The sequence below is a fragment of the Protopterus annectens genome, chromosome 6.part0 (assembly GCF_019279795.1).
Source record: "Protopterus annectens isolate FY-2018-M chromosome 6.part0, PAN1.0, whole genome shotgun sequence".
Lineage (NCBI taxonomy): Eukaryota > Metazoa > Chordata > Ceratodontiformes > Protopteridae > Protopterus > Protopterus annectens.
In genome coordinates this window covers 1,107,960,035-1,107,986,444 of record NC_056737.1, presented here as the reverse complement: position 1 = coordinate 1,107,986,444, position 26,410 = coordinate 1,107,960,035, and the positions used below count along the sequence as shown (strand labels likewise).

Below are 26,410 nucleotides of genomic sequence, written 5' to 3'. Positions count from 1 at the left end.
CTGCCCATGTATCTTTCCACATTGGCAGCTTATGGTTGGAAACTGGAGACTGGGCACTTGCGTTCTAGTAATGGCCTTTTTATCTCCATTTAAAAAAAAAAAACAGGGAGTTTTAGAGCTGAGTTTGGGTGACAGTTCTGACATCAGCTGCTTGTCTAACTGGTCTCTTTGGAGATGACCAGCTGACAAAGGTAAAGGTGATAGGAGTAAATCTGATGTGTTCATTAGTAATTCATTGCCAAAAGTGGAAGTAAAATACCCCTCTGCACACTGAAGATTTGATGGCCTGTGTCAATGATTTGGGAGATATTCAGCTATCTGATAGACTGTATCCTCTTCACCCTGCACACAAAAATGAAGTTTGATAGATGAGTAGTGAAATATATTGTATGACACTGGCTGTGTTACAGTAATGAAGTTGATCCAGTTTAATGGTTATTTTTCAGACCTACCAAAGCAGGATAAATGAAAAGTTGGGTTTCCTCAGATATGTATGGAAAGGCAGGTACAATTTATTTTGGTATTGATCCCTCTATTTAGTGAAAATCTACACTCTACTTATTCTATATTTATTTATTTATTTGACATTTGTCGACCGGGAATGTCTGACTGAGCTTGCACCCTTTTTCAGCAGAGGCCTGGGGAGAAAAGCTCCACAAAGTGTTACATACACCATAATAATGTTTACAAAACAGTACAGTATACATGAGGTAATATTAACATGCATTATAATGCTTGGATTCCCATTTGTAGCATGAGAATTTAAAATGTGTTATTTACAAAAAAGGCAATAAAACAATGTTAGTCATTCATATATCTCCAAAACATAAGAAATTCCCCATTTAGAGGGGAAGTAATGATAATTAACTCAGAGTTTAAGATAAGAGTACAGAAAGTATTGTATGTCAAATCCTAGTTCTTACAGGCAACAGCATCTAAATCAGTAATCAGAAGCAGAGGGGAAGTTAATAGAGCAGGTGATTGTCAAGAGAGGAAAAAAAGGGGGGGTTGGCTATGGGTAAAAGAGGGAAAATTGGAGATTTTGTAAAAATTTATAAATAAGAGAAGAGAGGAGTAGTAAGAATCAAGTGAAATCAGAGAAAGGGGAGTAAGCTACATGGGAAAAGAAGAGAGGGAGGTAAATTATAAGTAGTTGAGAAATTTTGTGAAAAAAAAGTATTAAGAGTAGAATTCAGTGGCTAGAATTAAGTATGAATTGAGAAGGGGCTTTATGCAATGGGGGTCATTATATCAGTTATATCATCCACACATTTTTGTTTGTTATACTGCTTTATTTTGATTTTTTTAATAGCTGATCTGGTTGTATCTTGTTCAGAAATCATCATAATAAAGTCTTGGACTCAAGAAAGCGTAGACACATACTCACTTCAAGCAAATAATGTAAACGGCCACAATTACTTATTACCTAACTCACTACCCTTATCAAAAAATGTGATCGCACAATACTACTCCATGGTTATGATTGTACCCATAAACAGCTTGTGTCCAGAGTAGTCCTTCCTGTTGCCCTTTTCCTGCTATGGCTACTTGGCAGCTGGACTTCGGCCAAATGAGCCTATTGCTCATTTATGTGTTATTGAGCTGATTAACACTGTGCAGCTGTTAACTGCTCATGATCAGGGTTGGCACATGTAGCAAACGTGGACTGCTGTTCCACATCTTACAAGGGTTTACTGTGAGACTACTTGTTTATGTTCTTGCATGGTATGCCCTCTAAAATTAGTAAGTTTGGTTAGCAAAAAAAATGCAGCATTGATGGCTGTCATATGAATATTGTGTAACAAGTAATCTGTGCTTTCAGTTTGTGAGTGGGTAAACTATCTAAAATAGCAAAATATAGCTTATTAAAGTTCTTTGTACATCTTGCAACTAATTGTAGGGTTGAGGCTAGTCACAATATTCTGTTTTGTTAGAAATGTTAAAACATGAATGATCTCTGCAGATGTGGTTGGGATAGCTGGGATCAGTTACCCTGGTGTGGAAGAATTACAGTGGAACCTCTACTTCATTTTTTGCTGATGAAGAAATGCGACATCAAAGCACATGATAAAGATGCTCCCCTGAATGACATTGTTGTCTTGAAAAGGGAAGCCGTGATTGAGGATATGTGCATTGTTCTTACAGCTATAAAGAGCATTGTTTTCATCTTTATTCTAAATATCGTATTAATACTCATATGTTCTTTCGCAAAGTATATCTTCAGTTTGCCTATGTAAAATGCAAAACTGAATGTATACTTCGCAAAATAATGTGAATAAAACAATAAGTTCTGCTTTTTTATTTTAGAACAGGTTCTGATTAACCCCAGAGGTGGTCCGTGGGAATTAGAGTTGAGCAAACAGAACTGCTTTGGCAAATAAAAATGAATGCTTGTGTTTTTCCTGCTTTAAGTGATAGGTTTTCTTTAAGAAGTGTACTGAAGCTTCAGGCAGCCAAGCTTATGATATGCACTATGATTAATGCATATTGTTTTAATTTTTAACTTTTTTGATTAATTCTAGAGGTGTATGTATATTTACTAGTTTGATTTTTTTTTAATGATGAATGAACATAATAATCGATGTTCGTGTTTCACTGTTGCAGTCATCACCTGTGGGTTATCCCTGGTAGGGTAGCCCTTGGCCGGCCTGAATAACCAGAGTCAATGTTTTTGTGTGCCGACTGCTGTCACCTGTAGTCTGATGTCAGGTCGTCAGTACTATAAAGCAAGGCAGCCGAAGTCATTACATCAGTCTTTCTTGCCGTGGAGCCCGTGGTAGAAGCCGTTCACACAAGTGCCGGTCGGCTGCTACCAGAAGTCTAATTTCAGCAGAAAACATCTAAATCTAAGTACCCCATTGGGGACCCTTTTTTCTTGCTCTAACCAATGTCCGAAAAAGTTAACAATTGTCTCGTCTGTGGAAAGCAGATCCCACACCAAGACTTTCATTCATTCTTACTGCATCACTTGTTTAGGCTCAGACCATGATGTCCCTCGTTGCTGGTTCTGTGCCCTCTTTAATGCGAGAACCATTCGCCATAGAGCTTTTTTTGTAGACAATTATTTTCATATACCGTCCTTGAATTCCGATATGGTATCAGTCAGCCAACAATCTGTCGACATTCCGAAAAAACATAAAGATAGAGACAGGCCACACAAGGCTAAACCTTCTGACAACGCTACCGCTAAGCAAGTCATCAGTTCTCCGGAATTCAGTGAGGTGCTTTTACAGCCCCTGATGCCTGACTCGCTTTCTACGCAGGTCTCTGCCGAGACCCTTTGGGAGTCCGGTATGCCACAGAAATACACTTTGTCTTCTGAGCCTTTGGCTGTCTTTGCCTCAGTTGGGTCCAGAGCTGCGACACAGGCACCGGCTTCCGAGGAGGCTGCTCGCACTACCGATTCTAGACAAAAAAACGACGTATTCTCTTCCGACTACAGTTTCTCAAAGACTGACGGATTCTCTCAGGCCTAGAAGCCAGGCCTCTCCTAGGAAATCTGCTTCTAGCCACCATCTTGCTACTGCTCCCCCACCCCAAGCCCAAGTGCTTAAAATGGTGGAGGATCTCATCTCCCTTATCCGTGGTACTCGGGCCCCCACTCCTAAAAGAAAAAGGCACCCTTCTCCAGAAATTATGACAGACCAAGAGTCTGAGGAATCTGATTATTCCACTTTTGAAGAGGAACAACAGCCCTTAACTGTTTGTGAGGATTCAGATGCAGAGGAATCCATCTCCTGTGCCTCCCCTCCAGGGGACCTCTCCTTCGGGGAAACCCTTCACTCCTTCAGGGAACATTTTCAATGGGAATCTCAGAACTACCCACAGTCAAATGACTTTGATAGTTTCTGGACCTGCCCCTGCACAGACCCCTGGCCATCCCACCTATTCTGGAAGTGGTGGATGATGTTTTCTATGAATCCAGCTTAGCCCCTGATGTCCTGCCTCCTGCTCCAGCTAAACCTGACATGTACTACAGAGTATCAGATTCTCACAAATACCTGTACAGGAACCCTGCTGCAGACCCTGAGGTCACTACACAGGAAACCAAAGGAGATAGGACTAGTTCTGCCAAGAATCCTCTTTCTTCTGACAAAGACTTCAGAGCACTGGACAGATGGGTAAGAAAGTATACACCTCTGCAATCCTAGCTGTCAGAGCACTCAGTTGTCAGTTCCATATATTAAAATATCAACACACTTTGGAACAATTAAAACAGAAGATTGCTACCCCTCCTGACAGTACCAACTCAAAAGAGCTGGCAGAATTACTACACTCTGCTTGTCAAGTGGCCAAGCACTCATTACAATGTGGATATGATGCCCTAGAAGCCTCTTGCAGGGCAGCAGTGACAGGATCTGTTATTAGAAGACATGCATGACTGAAGGAACACCCTCTCCCTGATCATGTCAAGCCTAAACTTTTGATACATCCCTAGATAAGGAACGCCTGTTTGGGGAAAAAGCAGAAGAGGTGCTTAAAAAGATGGAAGACAAAGCAAAATCTATGCAAACAGTAAAGATTTCTTTCAAGTTCAACCGCCCAGATTCAGCAGGTACTTCCCCTCTAAGCACTGGGCCTTCCCTGCACCCAGCAGACAGGGCCAAGGTAAGCTCCGCAGGGACAGGACATCCAGGCCCCTATCCCAGGGCCAGCAAAGAAGCAAACAATGGACCACTTCCGCCTCTAAGGCAGGGATTTCTAAGCCAAGCTTTTATGGCAAGCACTCACAATGACTCTCCCTCCCCCCTCTGCCCTCCTTTCACTCATCTAAAACTAAGAGGAAGGCTCACCCTCTTCAAGGACAATTGGGTCTGTATAACCAAGGACCAATGGGTATTAAAAATAATTTCTCAGGGATACAGATTCTCCTTCAGCAAACTCCCTATTCCAAGAGAGTACCCAGACCTCCCCCCGAACCAGTGGGCACAGGCATTAAAACTGGTAAAAACACTAATATCCCAGGGGGCAGTAGAACCTGTCCCTCCGGATCAAACAGGAAAAGGTTTTTACTCCAGACTATTCCTTGTTCCCAGAAAAGAGGGCACTTGGTTGCCCTATCCTGGATCTAGCCAAACTGAACATCTCCTTGGTGGTCCCCAGATTCAAAATACTAACCTTGCAACAGCTCCTGCCTATGCTGACACAAAATGCCTGGCTGGTGACACTAGACCTAAAAGATGCCTACCTCCACATCCCCATCAGGGAATCGTGCAGAAAATTCCTTTGCTTCAAAGCAGGCAATCAGCACTTTCAGTTCTCTGCACTGCCCTTTGGCTTATCTACTGCTCCCAGAGTATTCACCAAATGCTTGGCCCTGGCTATAGCATTCTGAAGACAGAGAAATATTCAGATTTACTCTTACCTGGACGACTGCCTCATTCAGTTGAATAGCAAAAAAAAATTGCTCCAGGACCTTCTCTTTGTCAAGAAATTTCTAACTTCCCTAGGGTTCACCATCAACGAGAAAAAAATCAAACCAAACCCCACTAGGAAGATTGTTTTTCTGGGAGCTGTGCTAGACACAGCAACCGTAATGGCCTTCCTATCTTCAGAAAAGCAGAACTTCCTGCCTCTCTACTTTACCCAGCTGGCTTCCAGAAGTCACCTCACTGTGAGGAAGATGTTCTTCGTGTTTCACTGTTTCAGTCATTACATTTGGGTAATCTGCTGGCAGGTTGCCCTCAGTCAGCCTGATTAACAAAGTCTTGTGTCCTGCATCGGTTGCTGTCCCTTCTTCCATGACGTCAGGTCGTCAGGGGTATAAAACATGCAGCCGACATCATTACCTCAGTCTTTCTTGCTGTGCAGTGCCCGAAGCAGAAGCAGTTCGCAAGTGCCGGTCGGCCAACTCCTGAAATTTTTGTTTGAGTTTCAGAACCAAAGTCTTTATCTTAAAGCTAAGTACCCCATTGGGGAAACTTTTTCTTACTCCTTACCGATGTCAGTAAAAGTTAATAATTGCATTACTTGCAGGAAGCAAATACCTCATAAAGATTTTAATTTGTACTTTATTCCTTGCCTAGGCCCTGACCACGACGTATCTTGCTGTCGGTTTTGTGCTTTATTTAATCAGCGCACTATCCGTCGTCGGTACATTTTTGCCTCTAAATATTTCGGTTCTCGGTTTAATTATCCAGAAATGACGTCGGTTAGCCATCCGACTACCGGAATACTGACAAAATGCAAAGAAAAAGACAGAGACAGGCCGTTGAGGTCCAAAACTGCCGACTACGCTTCTCCTAAGCCAGTCGCCAGTTCGCCAGTACTCAGTAACGGCTTTCTCAGCCCCTGATGCCCGCTACTTCTGATTCACAGGCCTCTATTTAAACCCATTCGGAGTCTGGTATGCCGCGAGATGCTTCACCTATGGAACCTACGGATGTCTCTACCTAGGGTGGGTCCGGAGCCGCTGTGCAGGCACTGGCTTCTGAGGGTGTATTCAGGCCTACAGACTTGCATATTAAACCAACTCCACCTTCAATACTAAGGCCTAAATCTCGATCTATGTCTAAAAAACCGACACCCGGGCCACATGTTCAGGCCCCTATGCCTAAAAAACAAATGATCAAAATGGCTGAAGATTTAATTACTCTAATCAGGGGTAGTCAACCCCCCCCCCCCCACTTCTAAGAGGCCTAGGGCTGAGCTTCACTATGAATCTTCTGAACAGGACTCTATTTCTTCTGACTCTTCTAATGACCTGGATTTGTCCATACCGACTTATGAGGATTCTGATGCAGAGGATTCCATTCCCTCTGCTTCCCACCCTGAGGACTTTTCTTTTGGGGAAACTTTACATACCTTAAGGGAGCATTTCCACTGGGAAAGTCAGGAATTTTCGAATCCAGAAAGAGGCTTAGGGATTTCCTTCTTCCTCAGCATAGACCTTTGGCTATACCTCCTGTACTAGACATTATTGATGTGTTTTCGGAATCCAGTATGGCCCCTGATTCCCTGCCTCTGGCTCCTAGTAAACCAGACAGATACTACAGGGTTCCTGAGTCCCACAAGTTCCTTTTCAAAAATCCTGTTGCGGACCCAGAAACCATTTCTCAGGGGCCCAAGGGCATTAAGGCTTCTACTGCTAAAAATCCTACCCCTTCTGATAGAGACTCCAGGGCGCTGGATAGATGGGCTAAAAAGGTTTATACTTCTGCAGCCTAGCCAATCAGGGCTTTAAACTGTCAATTTCATATGGTAAAATATCAACAGCATATCATGGGACTGCTTAAACAGAAAATAATGTTGATTTCTGACTGTGTGGAAAATAAAGATTTACAGGATTTATCGCATTCAGCTGAACAAGTTGGAAAACGTACTTTGCAATGTGGTTTTGATTCTTTAGAGGCCTCTTGCAAGGCTGCTGTTACTGGGTCTGTGCTTAGAAGGCATGCTTGGCTTAAGGAGCAATCTCTGCCTGATCATGTTAAAGCAAAATTGTTGGATGCTCCTTTGCATCAGGACCGTCTGTTTGGCAATAAGGCTGAAGAAGTTCTAAAAAAGATGGAAGATAAAGCTAAATCTATGCAGACTGTGAAAGATTTCTTACAAGTGCAACCTCCAAGATTTAGTAGGCACGGGCCTACTAAGAACTGGTCCTTTCCAGCTCCTTCCAGATCCACTCAGGCCAAACCCAGACACACTAAAAGCACCAGGTTTCAGTCCCAAGGGACTTTCAGAACTAAGCAATGGGGTGCTTCCACTTCCAAATCTGGAAATAACAAGGCACCACCCTATGGTAAACAGTCTCAATGACTTTCCTTTAAAATTACCAAGCACTTGCCTCTCAGCCGCCCCTTTGGGGGAAAAAATTGCTCTTCATGCAAAAAACTGGCAACTCATAACCCAGGACAAATGGGTTTTAAATATAGTGTCCCTGGGATACAGATTTCATTTCCACACATTGCCAACTCCAAATGGGTGGCCAGACCTGTCCCCAAATCAGTGGGCAGAGGCTCAGAAACAAGTACTTTCCCTCTTAAACATGGGGGCTATTCAACCGGTATCAGAAGAGGAAAAGGGACAAGGTTTCTTATCCAGACTTTTCCTGGTACCCAGAAAAGACAAATCATGGTGTCCAATTCTGGACCTGTCTACTCTAAACACCTTTCTGGACATTCCAAAATTCAAGATGTTGACTCTTCACCAGTTACTTCCTATGCTAGGCAAGGATGCCTGGTTGGCAACTCTAGATTTAAAAGAAGCTTACCTGCATATCCCAATCAGGGAATCTTGCAGAAGATACCTACGCTTCAAAGCAGGCTACTTGCATTATCAGTTCTCTGCGCTGCCATTTGGCTTGCGCCCAGGGTATTTACAAAGTGCCTGGCTCCAGTAATTGCATTTTGCAGGCAAAGAAATATTCAAATATATCCATACCTGGACGATTGTCTAATTCAGGCAGAAAACCAGGACATACTTATAAAATATCTGGCGTTTGAAAAAAGGGTTCTAACTTGTCTAGGGTACACCATAAACAAAAAGAAATCACAACTGGTACCCTCTCAAAAAATTACATTCCTGGGTGCAAGCTTGAATACAGCTGCCCAGATGGCTTTCCTCATGCCAGAAAAGCAAATTCATTTGGTGACTTACTTCAGACAGGTGGCCACAAAAACCCTGCTATCTGCAAGACAAATACTGCAAGCCTTGGGGTTCATGGCCTCCTGCATTCTTCTAATTCCATATGCAAGACTGCATATGTGGAAACTTCAGTGGTACTTAAAAAGTTTAAGGAGTCAGCATTGTCACAGCCTGGAAACAATGATTCCTATCATGCCTTGCCTACACCTAGAGTTCCTATCGTGGGTAGAGGCCTGCCAGCAAAACAAGGGACTGCCATTCACACCACCCCCTGCCGCCCAAACCCTAACTATAGACGCATCAGACTATGCATGGGGGACTCGTCTGGCAGGGAAGTGCATTCAGGGCAAATGGAACCCAAATCAAATGCACCTACATATCAATCAAAAAGAAATGCTAGCTGTACAGAATGCTCTGACAGGCTTCAAGGACTACCTTCATCCAGGACAACTAATGGTAAAGACGGACAACACCATGGTTATGTGGTACATAAACAAGCAGGGGGTACACATTCATACCCCCTCTGCAGACTAGCCATGGCATTGTGGAGCACGACTTTGAGCTACCAAATACAACTACAAGCTCAGTTCCTGCCAGGAAAGCTGAATATTCTGGCAGACGAACTAAGCAGAAATCTCATGGACCCACACGAATGGAAACTGGAACCACTTTTTTTCAACATGTTGACAAGCAAATGGGGGAGCCCAGACATAGAACTATTTGCCTCCCCCCAGAATTACCAGTTGGACAAGTTTTGCACAAGAACTCCTCACAAAAAATCCTGGAAAGTGGATGCTCTGTCCTTCAGCTGGAAAAACCTATCAGTCTACACCTTTCCCCCTCTGCCTCTACTCTCCAAAGTTCTGCTAAAAGTCAAACAGAACAAACCAAAAATGATTTTGATTGCTCCAGACTGGCCACGCCAACACTGGTACCCACTCCTGTGCAGTGTGTCTCTAATATCCCCTTGGCACCTGCCTCAGACACCTTCCTTACTGTCTGAGCAGGAGAACCAGATTCTGCACCCTCAGCTCCCTAAATTGAACCTTACAGCTTGGCTAAGCACGTAAATTCACCCTTAACATCCCTCAGCAAACCTGTGATGGATGTCATCTTGGAGGCGAGAAGATCTAGTACTAGAAAATCTTTTGCTGACAAATAGAAAAGATTCTGTGCTTGGAATCAATCTCAAGGAATGAGCACAGCAGCGCCCAATTTACCTCAGATTTTACAATATTTAACCGAGATGCTTCACAAGCACCTGTCTTTTTCCTCCATTAAAATCCACACCTCAGCCATTTCAGCTCATTACAACACAGAACCTCCCCTCTTCTCTCATCCTCTGCTCAAGCAGTACCTCAGAGGGGCCAAGAACTTGCGACCACCCAGGAGAGCTCCAACCCCTGCCTGGGACCTTAACTTTGTATTGGAGAAACTCACTCTGACTCCTTTTGAGCCAGCTGCTACTGCAGACTTAAATTTTCTTTCTTGGAAAACAGCCTTCCTTCTGGCAATTCAGCTAGAAAGATATCCGAGTTACAGGCCGTTATGGCAGTGGAGCCTTTCATCATTTTTCATGCAGACAGGGTGTCACAGAGGACCAATCCATCCTTCATGCCCAAGGTGGTATCCAGTGTGGCTCTTAATCAGTCCGTTCATTTGCCAGCTTTCTTTCCCAATCCACAGGACAAAGGGGAACAGATTATGCATTCATTGGATGTGCACAGACCACTGAGATTTTACATGGACAGAACTAAAACTCGAAGAAAATCTGAACAACTGCTGGTAGCATTTGCTGCAGGGGCAGAGGGAAAGGCTGTTTCAAAACAAACCATTTCTAAATGGATAAGCCATTGCATTTATTTCTGCTACAAGCATCATGGAAAGCCTATCCCCCAGGGGATCAGATCTCATTCGACCAGGGCTGCATCTACTTCTACAGCCTTTCTCAGATGTGTTCCTACCAGGGATATTCTAGAAGCTGCTACCTGGAGTTAAGTTCATACTTTCACCAAGCATTACCATTTACCAATTTTCTCTAAATCCAGAGCTGGCTTTGCCACTGCTGTCTTGCAGGGCCTTATAGCTGGTCCTAATGCTGTATAGATCCATCCTCCCAACCATGGCTTTGGGAATCTACCCAAATGTAATGACTGCAACAGTGAAACACGAAGAACATAGTACAGTTGTGTACACTTGCCATAAATGTAGATGTTCGAGTGTATTCACTGTTGCAGTCCTGGTTACCCTCCCTCCAGCCCCCTGTTTTTTCTCTGTCTATACCTCTATTTTCTGTTCCTATGCTTAAAAGCCTTTTTGGTGTATTTGCTTTTGATTGGAGGTATATTGCTGTAATTTAAGATTATATTTTTCTCCCCATTCGGGGGCCTCCTGACATCTGGGGCAAGAAAAACTGAGGTAATGACGTCGGCTGCATGTTTTATATCCCTGACGACCTGATGTCATGGAAGAAGGGACAGCAACTGACGCAGGACACAAGACTTTGTTAATCAGGCCAACTGAGGGCAACCTGCCAGCAGATTACCCAAATGTAATGACTGCAACAGTGAATACACTCAAACATCTACATTTATGGTAAGCATACACAACTGTACTTTCCTGCAAGCCATGGGATACATGGCATCTTGCATCCTTCTCATCTCTCTTGCCAAGCTTGACTTGAGAAAACATCAGTGGTACTTAAAGAACCTAGAGACCACTCTCCCACTGATCCCTTGCATAAGAGACAAATTTCTCTGGTGTGCAGATGCCTGTGTCATGAACAAGGGTCTTCCCTTCATCCTCTGCCCGTCTAACCAGACCATCACCATTGACACCTCAGACATACCTTGGGGTGCTCACTTGGTGTACCCAAGGCCTTTGGAATGCCCAGCAACTTCACTTGCACATCAACCAGAAAGAAATGATGGCAGTGCAAAAACACTCTGACTTCCTTCCACCCCCATCTCGGGCCAGGGGTCCTCCTTATAAAGACAGACAACACCACAGTAATGTGGTACATCAACATGCAGGAGGGCACCCAGTCTTACTCCCCTATGCAGGTTAGCCATGTGTCTCACTTACCAGGGATCAACAACACACTGGCAGACCACCTAAGCAGAAACTTACTTGACCCCTACGAATGGCAGCTCACAGAGAAATCTTTCTGCAAATCACCCAGGAGTGGGGGACCCTAAAGGTGAATCCCTTTGCCTTGCACTTCAACCACCAGCTTGCACAAGTTTTGTACCAGGGAGCATCACCTCCTAGCATGGAAGCTGGATGCCTTGACCTTCCCCTGGAGCACCCTCTTTGTGTAAACATACCCTCCTCTGCCCCTTATTCCAAAGGTTGTGATCAAAATAAGAGAGGAGAGACCAAAAGCCATCCTCATTGCTCCAGACTGGCCCAGACAGCATTGGTACCCCTTACTGCACAGTCTGACTTTACCACCCCCAAAGCTGCTTGCCCTAAAGTCAGACCTCTTGACCCAGGAGAGGGGGAAGGTACTACACCCAGATCTACAGACTCTCAAACTTTCAGCATGGCTTATACTCTAAAAACTAACAAGAAGTCCCTGTTAAGCAAACAGGTCCTGGACATCATCACAGAGGCCAGAAGGCCCAGCACAAGAAAATCTTATGCAGGAAAATGGAAAAGATTGTGCTCCTGGAAACAATCAAAAGGGGGGCAGTATCTCCCAACCCTCCATCCCTCTCATCCTGGGTTACTTAGCAGAGTTGCTCAATAGTGGCCTCTCCTTCTCCTCTATTAAAATCCATGACTCTGCCATTATTATTCAGACCACCCCTCTTCTCTCACCCTTTGATTAAGCAATTCCTCAGAGGGGCTTCTAATATCAGGCCTCCCAGAAGGCCTCCGACGCCACCCTGGGACCTGAATTATGTGTTGGAGAAACTAACCTCACCTCCTTTCGAACCTGCTGCTTCAACAAAATGGAAATAGCTCTCCTGGAAGACTCCCCTCCTACTAGCTATCACCTCAGCCAGGATGGTCTTGGAGCTTCAAGCCCTCATGGCTGTTGAGCCATTCATAATTTTCCATGCAGACAGAGTCTCCCAGAGGACTAACCCCTCCTTTATACCTAAGGTGGTATCTGATGTGACCCTTAACCAGGTCATACACCTTCCCACCTTCTTTCCCAACCCTCAAAACAAGGGGCAAAGAATTCTACACTCACTAGATGTGCACAGACAACTCCGATACTATCTGGACCGCACTAAACCATTCAGAAAAACTGACCAGCTTCTTGTAAGCTTTGCCCCAAGGGCTGAAGGGAAGCCCATCTCCAAACCATTTCCAAGTGGATTTCACACTGTATCCATTTTTGCTGCAAACTACATGGGAAACCCATCCCTAAGTCTATCCGTACCCACTCCACTAGGGCAACCTCCACTTCCACTGCCTTCCTCAGAGGCGTACCTACCAGGGACATCTTGGAAGCAGCCACCAGGACCTCTGTCCATACCTTTACAAAGCATTACCACCTACCTCTCTTTTCTAAGTCTAGGGAATGGTTTGCCTCTGCAGTTCTGCAGGGCCTCCTGATCCATACCTAGGACTCTACCTATCCTTTCACCCTCTACCTCATCTTTGGGAATCCTCCCACAGGTGATGACTGCAACAGTGAAACACGAAGAACATAGTACAGTTGTGTACACTTACCATATATGTAGATGTTCGAGTGTATTTACTATTGCAGTCTTGGTTTCCCTCCCTCCATCACCCATTTAACATCTTCCTCTAGGGGGAAACAAGCTTCCCAAGGTGGCTCTTGGCCACCAGGACCACTTCTCCGTTTTCCCTTGTGCTTCTGACATGTTAGGGCAAGAAAAACTGATGTAATGACGTTGCCTGCCTTGCTTTATAGTACTGATGATCTGACGTCAGACTACAGGTGACAGCAGCCAGCGCACAAAAACATTGACTCTGGTATTTGGGCCGGCCGAGGGCTACCACAGCAGGGATATCCCGATGACTGCAACAGTGAATACACTCGAACATCTACATTTATGGCAAGTGTACACAACTGTACTTTTTTCAGGTATTTAACAGGCACACAGTAGTATTGTAATTATTTAGAGAATCATGTTATCACACATTCTAATTGGGTGAAATTAACCACATGATGTTCTTAGTATCTAATGTGTTTTATTTGCATGACAGGATTTCTGTCCTTCTGTCATAGACGAAAGGGCTCATCTCTTTTACTTGTGAATACATTTTTTTTTTTTTTTTTTTTAGTACACGGCCACACTTTTGTTGAGCATCCTTTCCTGTCATCATAGAGGTGCCCCTTTTATTTTTTGGTTAATGGTTCTTAAAAATATATTTTGGACACTGCCAATATGGTTGGCTGTTCACATCTTCATTGAACACTAAGTCTGATGCATAGTCCAAACCAAAGGTAGGACAGTTTTTACATAACTATGCTAAAGGGAATCCAGTGTAATAAACCACTCAGTAAAAAGCTGCTTGAAAAATCCAACCAAGTTAGTGTCCACTGTGTAATACATAAAACATCCTGTAGTGGAAGCCCATAGTATGTATGCAAATGACTCCGTAAGGACATACCAGTATTTCAGCTACATGGCTTCTGAATGTCCATGATTTCTTATTTTTAAAGTTTTTATTAGTACATTCAGACCAGTTTTACTACATGGTTTGTCAGTGTGACCTTTTTACCTTTTGATTTAGATATTATTCGGGATACTTTTCAGGCAACCTAATGTTTATCGATATTGGGCTTGATAGCCAAGCAATCCACTTATGCTGTACTGACAAGATCAGAAAAAGGCCAAAACATGGCATGTCTGCAGGTAGTGGTGTTTGGCTTTATTAGCCTGAATGTACCCATAAAGACTTAAAAAGTAAGAGGTCATGGGCATTCAGAAGCCGTGTAGTTGAAACAGTGTGAAGACTTTAGTTTGCTTGACTGGGCCTTGCAGTTTTTGCTGAATGGTTTGTCTGTGTGACCTTTTAACCCTTTGGTTTGCAAAGTACGATAATACAGATATGATGATTTCATGGTCATTGTCTTCAAGGAGACCTTCTGCAGTGGATGCTCGATCCCCTTCTCCTGTCATATACTTGTCTTTAAGCAAGCTTCTTTCTTGGTTAGATTTTCCCATGAGTATGGCATTTATATAGTTTTATACTCTTGTGTTCTGTTTCCTTGCCTTACAGGTTGAGTTCTTTCACTTTACTGAGGTTGAATTGAGGAGTGCAGGTGGCGGATGCACCCATGTGGTAGTTAGGGGGTGTACACACCACCAACCATGGAAAGTACGGAAAATTCTGAGTTATGTTGAGCATGGAATATCGTAAGTAGAAATCTCTTGACAGTTATCCACTATAGAAGGACTCCTCAAAGATCAGATGATATGGTTATTTACATGTACATTATTCAGTTATGCCTGTTTTTGCCATAACTGTAGACATTATAGATATGCTTTATCAGCAGAATGCCTGTCTGTCCTTCACGGTTCCTTTTTCATATTCCTGTTCTGATGATTAGCAGGATAGAACTAAATAAGAGGAGAGCCTTACCCCTTCCAGAATGAATGTCCATTTGTTAATGAGGCCAGAACAACTGAACAGAAGTGCAGCTCCATAAAATATTTGTTTGAAGATGAAACCAATAAACATTGTCTTTGGGTAGGAAGAGTCTTTAAAGTAAATCCTATTTGCTTACCACATCTGAAAATCTGAAATTACAGTTTATATCCACACAGCTAACCTTCTGTTGAAAACTAAGCACTGCCTTCACCCTCACTTTGTGTACAATGTGTTGCAGAAGTTTTAGTCCTACATATTTTAACTTTTTTTTTTTTAACTTGTACTTCTGCCCTCTGATGTTCAGAGATTTAAATTTGCCACTAGGTGAAATAAGTATCCAGAAGAAAACAGTTTGGTAATTTAATTTGTTTTAATTCTGTCTAATGTTGTTACTGTTGATGTTTTATTTCTTTACAGTATGCAATAATTTGACAAATTACAAGAGAGCAAGCCCCTTTTTGTGCATGGACCTTTCCTATATTACAGCCCTGCTGAAAGAAGGTTTTGGTTTTCACGAGGATTCGATTATACGGGTAAGAAAGGTGTAGTCTTGCCACTTTTTTATGGTCTTTTGTATTTGCTATGCACTGTTGCTTTTGCGGTGAAGTTTTCTTCTCATTTTCTTATGAAGCTTTTTAGTTTATTTACTTTTACATGTAATCTTTGATTCTCTTTTATGTAATCTTCATGTTCTGCATCAAGAATGACCCCCCTTGCTAGTGAGAATTTGTTGTACCCTGGACAGGGCATATAAGTAAACCTAATATGTAGAAGGAAAGATGAAGCAAGGAATTTAAAGAAGAGATTGTGTGAGAAAGAGGGTGTAGAACAGCAGTAGGAGTTAACAAAATAGTTGCACTGAAAACATTGTTTAAAAAATTACTTTAAGACTATTTCAAAGTCTTGGGATGAGAATAACTGTTCTTTTTATGTGGGATTGAATTCCAGGAAGCAGGTGCATGGAACAGTGTGTGTGAAGGGAGATCTAAATAGGAAGTGGTCATCAGAAGTCCTTACTGTGAATGGGTTGTTGTGGAAGTGTAATAAGCCTCATAGAGGGGACACGGTAATTGTCATTTAAGTTTAAATGTCAGTGTGTTAAGGGGAATAGTTGCTCTGGATGGAACAGTGGAAATGGTGGTACAGTGGTGTTCATTTTGGGGCATAATTGAAGGAATCTGAGGATTTTGTTCTCAGCCTTTTAAAGGATACCAACAGTTTACGTAGAATTGCGAACCATTGTTGGAAGGGCATTTCCTAACTAGGTAGTAATACATTTGACAGTTGCTTGTCTGGCTTCTTTCAGAATTAGGTGAGTAATTCTGTACCCCACTTGAATATTTGTCGGAACATTTTGGGGCTGCAGTTCATTAAGGAGTAAGAATGATAGGGCTGGACAAAGAATTAACCCCTGATATTTCTGGAGGGTGACCACTGTGATGAAGGTGTCTTAGTGGGTTGGTAATACTGAGCGATGCAGTCTGATGTATCTTTTTTAAACAAGAAACATCCTTATTAAATGATCACTTATACACAATTATACTTTTATGTACATAAAAACAATGTTAACATATTGTCAGCTGCAAATGTTATATATCACTTGGTCTATCTAGTCCTTGTCAGTCAAACATTACAAAACTCGTTCAATTTCTCCCTTCCCTTTAACCTCATTCCTCCTCCAAAACATTATTCTGCATATATTGCTCCCACAATTCCCTTTTTCTATGTAATTTGCTCCTACCCTTTTTCTGAAAATCCCACTTCCAGTTGTTTTATCTCTGTTACCATGTACTGCTAGTACAGTTGATTTAGACTTAGATTTCCATTTTCTAGTAATTGCTTATTTGGCAGCCAACAGAATTAAACTCAGCAAGGCCTTTCTTTGTCTAGCAAATCTGATTCTGTATCATAGCTCAAAAAATAATTTCCTTACCAATTTGCTCAACCAGTATTTCTGTTAAAGTAGTGGAATTTTTAAAGTCTTCCAGTTCATTACAATTACTCCTTCTTTCCCATCATACCTCCAACACTCCAAAATTTGCAATTTACCTGACAAAAAAATTCTTAGGAGTCTGTGTGGGGTATCAAAATACTTATGCAAACAATTCCAAAGAAAATATCCTAAATCTTCTAAACTTTGTTGCATATTTGGGAGTGTGTGTGTGTGTGTGTGTGTGTGTGTGTGTGTGTGTGTGTGTGTATATATATATATATATATATACATATAATTTATATATCCCACCACTGTTTCTTTGTGAATTGCTTATCCAGTCTCTCTTCCCAAACCTTTCCAACCTCCTCAGATTGATTCCTCTAGTTATCATGCAGTATTTTATATGGCCTACTGATTATCCCTTTTTAACAGCAGCTTCTGTTTTAAATTCTACTAAAAAAACTCGAGTGCTGGTCTTTCACTTTGGTTCCCCTTATTCCAGCCCCTTGCCTATTTTCTGTACCTCTAATTGCAGAATCTTCTTTCTTCATCCTTATGTCTGCTTCATTTTTAGAATACTTTCTGCTACTTTATGAATATAATAATCTGTATGGTTATCCTTATTCTCCTTAATGATCTGCGTCCAAAATCCCAGTCTCTCCTTGTTTCTTGAACTTCCCCTGTTTCATCATCATCCCTTTCCACTTTGAATTATATCTTTCTGCTTGTGCTATGTATGAGTAGCTCTGAAAAAAAAATGAAAATCAGGTAATCCCAAACCACCTTATTGTATTGGAATGATCACCTTATCCCACATGACTCATTGGCCTCTCACCCCCATCCCCCAGATAAAATCCTTCAGCTCTATATTAATTGCAGCCCACAACTTATCCTCTGACTGATAAAAAACATGCCTGATTTGTGTATAAAACTAAAGGGACTAAAAACACTTTTTACTGTTTGTATCTTGCTATCCAAATTCATAAAACAGAGCTTCCCAATCTCATGTTGTTATGTTTTGTTTAGTCTCTACCCACATGTCTTTAGTTGCCATAACAGAATAGTTTCATCATGTCCCCATAAATGAGTATTGTTGAACCAGTTCATCTGTGGGTACATAGTTTGCAGCTGTTGCCTTTGTTTCACCTTCATTAATTTTTGCATCATGATGTCTCAGACTGTTTCACAACACTGAGATGTCTTTCCTGGTTTTATCTGATATAAAATAATATCATATGAAAATAAAACCAACTTTTCCTGACTACCATACCAATTATATTCTTGAATTTCTGAGTACTTTCTTTTCTTTTCAAGTTCCAAGTACAATCCAAATAACAAAGGGAAAAGAGGACACCTGTACCTTGTTCCTCTGCTCAAACAGAACTTATCAAAGAGGAATCCCCTCACACACTTTAATTTTCACCTCCGATCCCTCATGTATCCACCTAATCAACCTTATAATTTTATCAGGGAATGCAAATGCTTTCATTTCCCTCCTCATAAAATCCCAATTTACTGGGTCAGATACTTTTCTCTGTATCAAGACCCACCAAAAATAGTGGTATTTTCTTACATTCTGCTTCCCTCTGGATCTTCAGTTTTTCTATTAATGCTGTTAAATGTTTGTCTCTCCTCCACAAAACCACATTGATCAATATCTATCAATTATGACATCACCTTTGCCATTCTTTTAGCCATTATAGACATAAACACTTTATAATTATGGTTTAGAATTGACATGGGCATACGAGAAGCTGGATTTGATGGGCCCTTTACCTTCTTTAGGTATCAGTCACCACCACTTTCTTTCAGTATGTCGGTGCTTCTCCTTTAAAAAAATTTAAAATACTGTTAAACAAAACCTTCCAGATATTTATCATTTTCATCCCTCCTTGCTTCCAGACTGCCACAGGAATGCCATCAATTCCTGGAGACTTTCCTGTAGATTGGTTATACATCACTATTTTCATCTCATCTCTTCCTATCCCAACTGTTAGCAATTGAGCCTCTCATCTACCTCTAATGTTGGCATATTTAATTCTTCATATAAACATTTCCATTTGTACTTTTTCTACATTTTTCTGCTTTATACAGATTGTCGTAAAACGGCCTAAATATTTCTAATTCCTGTACAGGACCTCTGGTTATTTTCATTGTTATAGGCTCCCTGAGTTTAGCAACAACCCTTTCTGCTTTCTGTTGACTAAGACATTATTCCAGAAGTTTTTGTGCTCTGGAGTTATTAAAAAAACACTGCTTAACAGTAATCTTTCTAATTAGTATCAAGGTTGTTCTTTATTTTTCTCTATCACACTCTGCAGTTGTGCCTCTTCTTGTTCTGTGAGATTTCCCTTATTCTGTAATACTTTAACCTTTGTCAGCCTCTCTAAATAATTTTTGTGACTTCTTAACCATATATCTTTTTCTTTTATGTCCATTCTGTTTTTAAACTCCACTTTTAATTTTATCCCACTCCCTACCTAGCTATATTTTCAGAAGAAATGTCTATCTTCTCTAATAACCTCTAAATAATTTCCATTACCCATTCCTTAAATTCCTCTCTTAACAGATAAGTAGGGAAACACCAATGTCTTATTTTTATTTCATTACCCTGCATTTTTATTTTAGTTATTATTGATGTGTGATCAAACATAGTTATTGGATGTGTAGCAAAACTTTCAGTTAAATGCACATGTTGCTGTAAAATGTAATTTCCATCTAGCCTAGTCCAGTTTTTGTAACTTGGGGAATAATATGCAAATTCTCTCTGAATTCCTACTATTAAATTTATATCACCCATACCAAATATTTTTATAAATTTCTTAAAAAAACTACTCTATTTTGCTATATTTCTGTTCTAGGCCCACAAATACATCCTTACTGTTACAAGTCAAATTCCAGTCCCGTCCCGTCCCCCCCCACTAAGTAATATTCCTGCTGAAAGCTGATTATTTCTCCCAGAATTTTCTTAAGCTCCATTGTAGCAATTTTAGGTGGAATATAAATAACATGCCAGAGTAATCATCCTCCCTTGCCAGTAGCCCCTTAGTACTACAAATCTACTATTATTTTCTTTTATTTTCCTCTTCTCACTATTGGAGCTCTTCTCCCAATTAATATAAGTTCTTACCTTTTTCTTTGTCCCATATATTCCACAGTATAACTATATTGAAATCCTTTCTTTATCAGATTGACATACTCAGTTCTTTCCAAATGTGTCTCCTGCATAGCTGTTTGCAGTGTGCATTTTTTAATATATTTTGCTACTCTTTTTTGTATATATCTGCGAGTCTATTCGCATTTAAACATAATGTGGAAAGTGTCGTCATGATAAGAAATTATTATTCCCACCTGTTATGTACAAGAGCTTTTTTATCTGTCTAGTTTCAGCTTTTGTGTTACATGGATACACTGTTTGGCAGGTTGATCTGTTATACAGTTTTATTGACATATCCATTTGGACCTCTGTCACATCTTACAAAACTGTTTTAATGAAAACCCTCAGACAAAAAAAAAATAATACACCTCCAGAACACCCCAAAATCTATTAACTAAATACTAACATGCAAAACTATGTACATCTTCAAACAATGAAGTTTAACCCTCCTAATAGGAGCAATTGTCCCAGATTGACAGCCACACTGATAGACTTGAATTAACCTATAAGGAAGGGGACTTCGCCTGGCCTTTGAGTGTGGTTCCCGCCAGAGAGGCAGAGGGGAACAATAATGGTAAACGTGCCCTAGAGGGGAGGCAGAGCAGAACCAGGACAGTCCAGAACAATCTTCGATAAGCCCGCGATAAGCCCTTTCAGCATCCCTGAGGGTGTTGCCGACTGCCGCAGTCGGGGGCAAAAAATTATCAGTGTCACTGTACCCTGTATCCTTGACACAAGACAAATGACAAATGTCATCATTCCATCATTTATTCTATTCTATTCCCATATTTTTTTTTCCAAATCAAAAAAAAAAAATCCTTCCAGATGTTCCCAAAGGGATATAGCAGCTTTGGAAATTTCCTCTGAACCTCCTGCTTGGTTCCTCCACTTCCAACCCCGTGCCAGGCTTCCTCATTTATCTCACTCTGTTAGAATGTTTTTTGATAGCTCATAAATCTTCCTCTCGAAAGATTTATTTGAGTAAGTGGAAAGCGCTTTTTCATATTGGGCACAAGGAAAGGACATAGATCCTTTCACGCTTCCATCTAGTCCTTCCTTGATTTTCTTGAACTCTTCCATGCAGGTTCATCTCCATCTCTTAACACTCTTAAGGGCAGTGCTATTTATTAATTTCCATGTAGGTATTTCTGAATCTGCCTAATGTCTTATCCACCTTAAAATGCATGATACAGCCTGTGCTTCTCCTTCCACTGAGTATCTGTTTTTGTCTTATCGTTATTCCTTTCCCAGATGAAGAAAACATCTTGAATGCTTTCAGAATACATCTCCTAGCCATTGAAAGTAGTATTCTGTTTTTATTGCCCCCTTATCAGATTGTCTCCACAGAAACATGAGAATCAGCTAGGCAGTTATGTTCCACTACACATATTGAACTGTAAACAGTTTTGTACTAGAGGGGAAACACTATTCAGTATTCACTTTATTCACCGTTCTTTTATTTATTTGCCTCCCCTTAAAACATGTGTTAAGTCAAGACAAGGGCCTTAATCCAGTCATTCCCCTATGCAAAAATAAGAAAAAGCATATTAATTTTTCTTGTCATGCTCTCTTGTCCAGGCTTTCCTCTCTTTTTACATTGCAGTGCCAACGTTTGTTAAAACTGAATAAAAACTTTCAAGAAAATCCTAGCCAAGCTAGAGTTTTCACTGGGTGATTCCTTAAAACCTCTTGTAAAAGAGGATAAAGGGATGTATGCAAGTGACCCATCAGGTGTTACAGCTGTATGGCAGTTCTGAATGCCCATGACTTTTTTCTTTTTAAGTCTGTTATAGGTTCATAGGTTGGTACTAGGCTATCGGCCCTAGGGCCTATACAAGCCTAGCCATAACAATTCCCTGGATATTTCTTCCCACAATATTTACTTCCCTGAACCCCTGACTGACATGATCCCCTGGGTGAATTTCCTATCTCCCATCCAATCATCAAGGTTCCTTTTGAAGAGGGCCAAGGAGGCGCTCTGCTTGACATGTATGGGCAGTCTATTCCAGAGTATGGGGAGTCTCTGGGTCAGGAACCTATCCCTCCAGCATGTTTTGTTCATTGTGATGACAAGGTTTAGATCCCTGGAGCGTGAATCTGAAGGATTGGGATTTCTTTAAGTGGAGCATTTCCAACAGCTCAGGGTTTGACATTGGACAAACTCAGGCCAATAAAGCCAAACCCCAAAATAAAGACATTGCATAAGTAAAAAGAAGAAGGGAAAAGAAATAGAGGCATTGGGTTACTGTATTATCTGTACTACACACGAAAATAACTGGAAAAGCTTTACTTTATAGCTTGCAGTACATGTTGTGTATTATAAAAATACTGTTTGGAACAAAATTTTACTGACAATTAACTTATTTCTTTCCTCTTTCCCTCTCTTAAACGTTCTTCCAAACATTGATTACATGAAATAGGAATATGCTTTGAAGTCCCCTACAAATTTTACAAAGTTAAAAAGTCCAATATTTCCAGGTTTTCTTGTTCTGTTATACTTCACAAATACAATTGTTTTGTAATCCCATATTTATTCATTAATTTCTGAGTTGTTGGTTTTCTTCCTGTTGACCACCATCTCCCAAATCCAGTTGTTGGTTCATGTTCAATGTACTCCTGGTTCTTCTAGTCAACTCTTCACTGGCATAATCTCTCTCTGGGCTTTATTATCAGAAAATCCCCTTCTGTTTGATAGCTCACTTTTTATTCCTTCCTTAGCATGTTCTGCATCAAAAAATGATTTTGACCCTCCAGGAAAAAATATTCTGAAAATAGCTGGATACAGCAGCTTTGAGTATCATACCTGCTTCTTGACATTCCCTGATTGCAGGAATAATTTGCTCTTCTTCTGCCTGGTGTACAGTGAGTATTCATTTTCTACAAACACTCTACTGTCTCACACTTTTAGTACTTTGTCCTTCTGCCACAGTTTTGTCAGAATCAACTCTTTCTGCTGGCAGGATTGCATTTTTACTATTAAAGATTGTGGCTGCTTTCAAATGGCCAAGTTTGGAGCATATACACAATGTACCCTTTCAAGTAACAACTCCTGCTTTGGATTACCAGTCTAGTTGCCTATTTGTGAGTTCATAAAAATTAATGCAGTCTGTTCCTACCAGTTTCTTTTGGTACAGCAGAAAATCTCAGGTTTTCCCTACTTGCTCTGTACTCTTAATTCTACCATTTTTGAAACATCTCTTGTTGAGCAGTCTCATACTCACCCTGTCTCTTCTTCATTTCAACCTCTTATTTTAGCAGTTTTATCAGCTCACCTGAATATCTGTTTAAAGCTTCTTCCTTTTTTCCAGCCTTTTGTTATTTGAGTTGATATACTCTTTCAGTGTTTGATTTATTTTAATCAACTTTGAGCACATATGACTTATGACTTCCAGTAATCTAGAGGAAAAAATGTCTTGCACCCAATCTTGAGTTTGAACTGCTTTTTGATGAACAGCTGCAGAATTCTTCCTAGTCAGTGTTTTCTTCTCACCTTTTGTGATCAATTTTTTTTCTTTTTTGCTGGCATCCAGTGTGCTTACTAGCCAGTTACTGAAATTTACCAAAAAAGATAACTTCTCTGGATCTCTCTTCTGAGTTTCTCTTTTCACACTGGGAGAACTGAAATTCGGCTGTTACTCAGTTTGCAGACAGCTTGAAAGTCCCTGATAAAATATTTTTGGTACCAAAAAGCATAGTGAATTTGTTACTGTTTTGTCTTAACTTTTTTATTTTTTGATAAAAGCTACTTCCATAGGTGATGGACATCACTTTGAGTGACTTGAATCTGTAAGTGATCCATGTCACTTAGAATGGCTTGATTTATTTAATTGAGAGAGCGGCCAGCCTGGGTAATGACCATGGCATCTCCATATAGCCTACAGTTAAGATGTAGAGGTTCCAAATTCTTGACGTATGCTAGAGGTTCTAACTCACTGTAGGTAATTAACCTAGTAGGTGGAATCGTGATTGTTGTTTGGGGGAATTTAAACGGTGAACCACTGTTGTAATTCGTAATTATAGATCTGAAGTAGGCAGACTTCATTCGTCTGCAACCTGTGGGTATCGGATCCGACCTCGGATCCGAGCCGGCAATTCAAAAGCTTAGGCTCTGAGCTCCTAGCTCCTCCCTCTTACCCATAACCCCTTGCCAAGCCCTGACTGACCTCAGATTTCGTTTGCCGCTTTTCAAGTAGCTACGGATTCTTGAGCTCCTGGCGTTTTTTGGTGACAGATAAGTTTGTCTGACTAAAAAAGTTTACAAATTCTCTAATTTTGTTTCAGATTTTATTAGTGTTGATTGTGTTAGGCTTTCCTCTCTCTTTTTAGTTAATATTTCTCGGGTTTTGCGTAGTTAGTGTGTGTGTGTTGTGTTAGGCCTTCAGGGTTTATTATGTCTGAAGCCCATAAGGCTGTTTTCTCCAAATGTACCGAGTGTGGCCATAAGCTGTCCCCAGCGGATGGCCACACTCAGTGCGTTAAATGCTTGGGGGTTGAACACCTGTCATCTGGTTGTACCATTTGTGCAGGGTTCAACCCCCGGGCTTTGAGGGAGCGGAGGTCGAAGCTGGTGCTGGCGGGTCTTTTACCTCCAGATACCGCTTCGGCTTCTGCCCCTTCTACTCAGCAACCTGTTGCTGTGGGCTCTCCCCCTCCGGCTGGGACTCAACCTCCCTCTAAGTTGCCGGAGGGGAAAGAGTCCTCTAGGGAGAGAGAAGAAGGAGAGGCACAGGGAGAGGCACCACAAAAGGAGAGCCGAAACTTCCAGTTCGGCTCCTCCATCTAAGCGGGCCTCCCCTGTGCCTTCTAGCTTTCCTCCTCCTCAGCTCCACTCCCCTCGGTTCTCTCCTGGACCCGAGGAGGAGGAGGCTAGCCCTTCTAGGAGGTCTCCGAGGCGGCTCTCTAGGTCTGCTTCGGTGGCCTCCACCAGGTCAACTTTTTCCATGAGCGAAGCTGATATGGACCGGATGATAAGGAAATTCATCCAGGCCCAAATGCAAATGGGAGTGCTCCTAGCCCCCCCCCATCCGGGAGGGGTTTCGACCCCTTTTTTCACCCCCTTGGCTCCTTCTCCGACCCATACCACAGGTTCGGAGCTGTCGGCGCCGGGCAGACTTGGATCCGGGGGTGGGTCGGATCCGATGGGTCGGCGCACCTCGGATCCGTCCCATCCCTTGAGTGCTTGGTGCCGGACCCGACCTCTCGGAGCCGAGGCGAGCCTCGGATCCGAGTGAGCTGGTGTGTCTTCGGCTCCATCCAGGTCGGAGCACCAGTCTCGGATCCGGCGGTTTCGGCTCCGACTCGATCCGCAAGGCCGGATCCGAGTGGGGTCGGCTCGGGTTTAGAGAAGCTGGCTCCCCTCGGCCTTCGACGTAGTGGAAAGGGCACTGTTGAGGACGTCCGGACCCCGGTCCCTGCCACGGCTCCATCCCGCACTCCCTTGCAGTTGGGCCAGGCCCCACCAGCCGGTCCCAGGGACAGCCCGCCTCGATGTCCCAAGTGGTTCCCTTGGAACATCCAACTGCTGAAGAGTACTCCTCGGACAGCCCCGATGAAGTACCTCGGGCGTAAGTGCAAAGGAGGCACATGGACTCCCGAGTCCGTTACTGAAGACACAGACTTGGATGAAGGGAAGGCTCCCTAGGTCACCCCTGAGGGCGTCTCATTTGGAGACATTATGGAGATGTTAAGGATCAAGGGGGGTGGTCTGCCCCCAAGGCTTCCTCGGACGAGTCTGTGTTCTTGGAGGCATTCGAGGCGGGCCCTTCTACCTCTTGGGTGTCCCTCCTGCTGACCCTCTGGTGGATCTTATTTCCATCAGGCGTGGAAGGATCCGGACACCGTTGAGCCTGTCCCAAGCGCCCGGACCGCATCCTTTCCCTCCGGCAGACCGCACTCACTGGAGCAAGGGCCCCCAGTAGATGCCATGATGATGGCTGCAGCCACGAAGAGGAATTGGCCCAGGAGAGTCCCTCCATGCATCCTCTGGGCAAGGAGTCCCGCTCGATGGATCGCATTGGGAAGCGAGTTTTCAGTTCAGCAACCTTCTCTTTGAGAGCGCTGAACTACATGGCACATGTCATTAGGATGCAGCGGGATCTGATTAAAGAATCGCTGCATCTCCCCGAGTCCATGTCGAGTGAGGATAAACAGGTATA

General features: G+C 42.2%; 1 protein-coding gene across 1 annotated transcript in view; it reads left to right on the top strand.

The window, feature by feature from the left end:
• The window catches only part of LOC122803951 (ectonucleoside triphosphate diphosphohydrolase 5-like), a 759,259-nt gene that overhangs the window by 639,638 nt on the left and 93,211 nt on the right, over window positions 1-26,410 (top strand). The window contains exon 11 of the mRNA XM_044073628.1: window positions 15,583-15,698. Coding sequence (XP_043929563.1) covers window positions 15,583-15,698 — 116 coding nt within the window. The remainder of the gene's footprint in view (window positions 1-15,582; window positions 15,699-26,410) is intronic.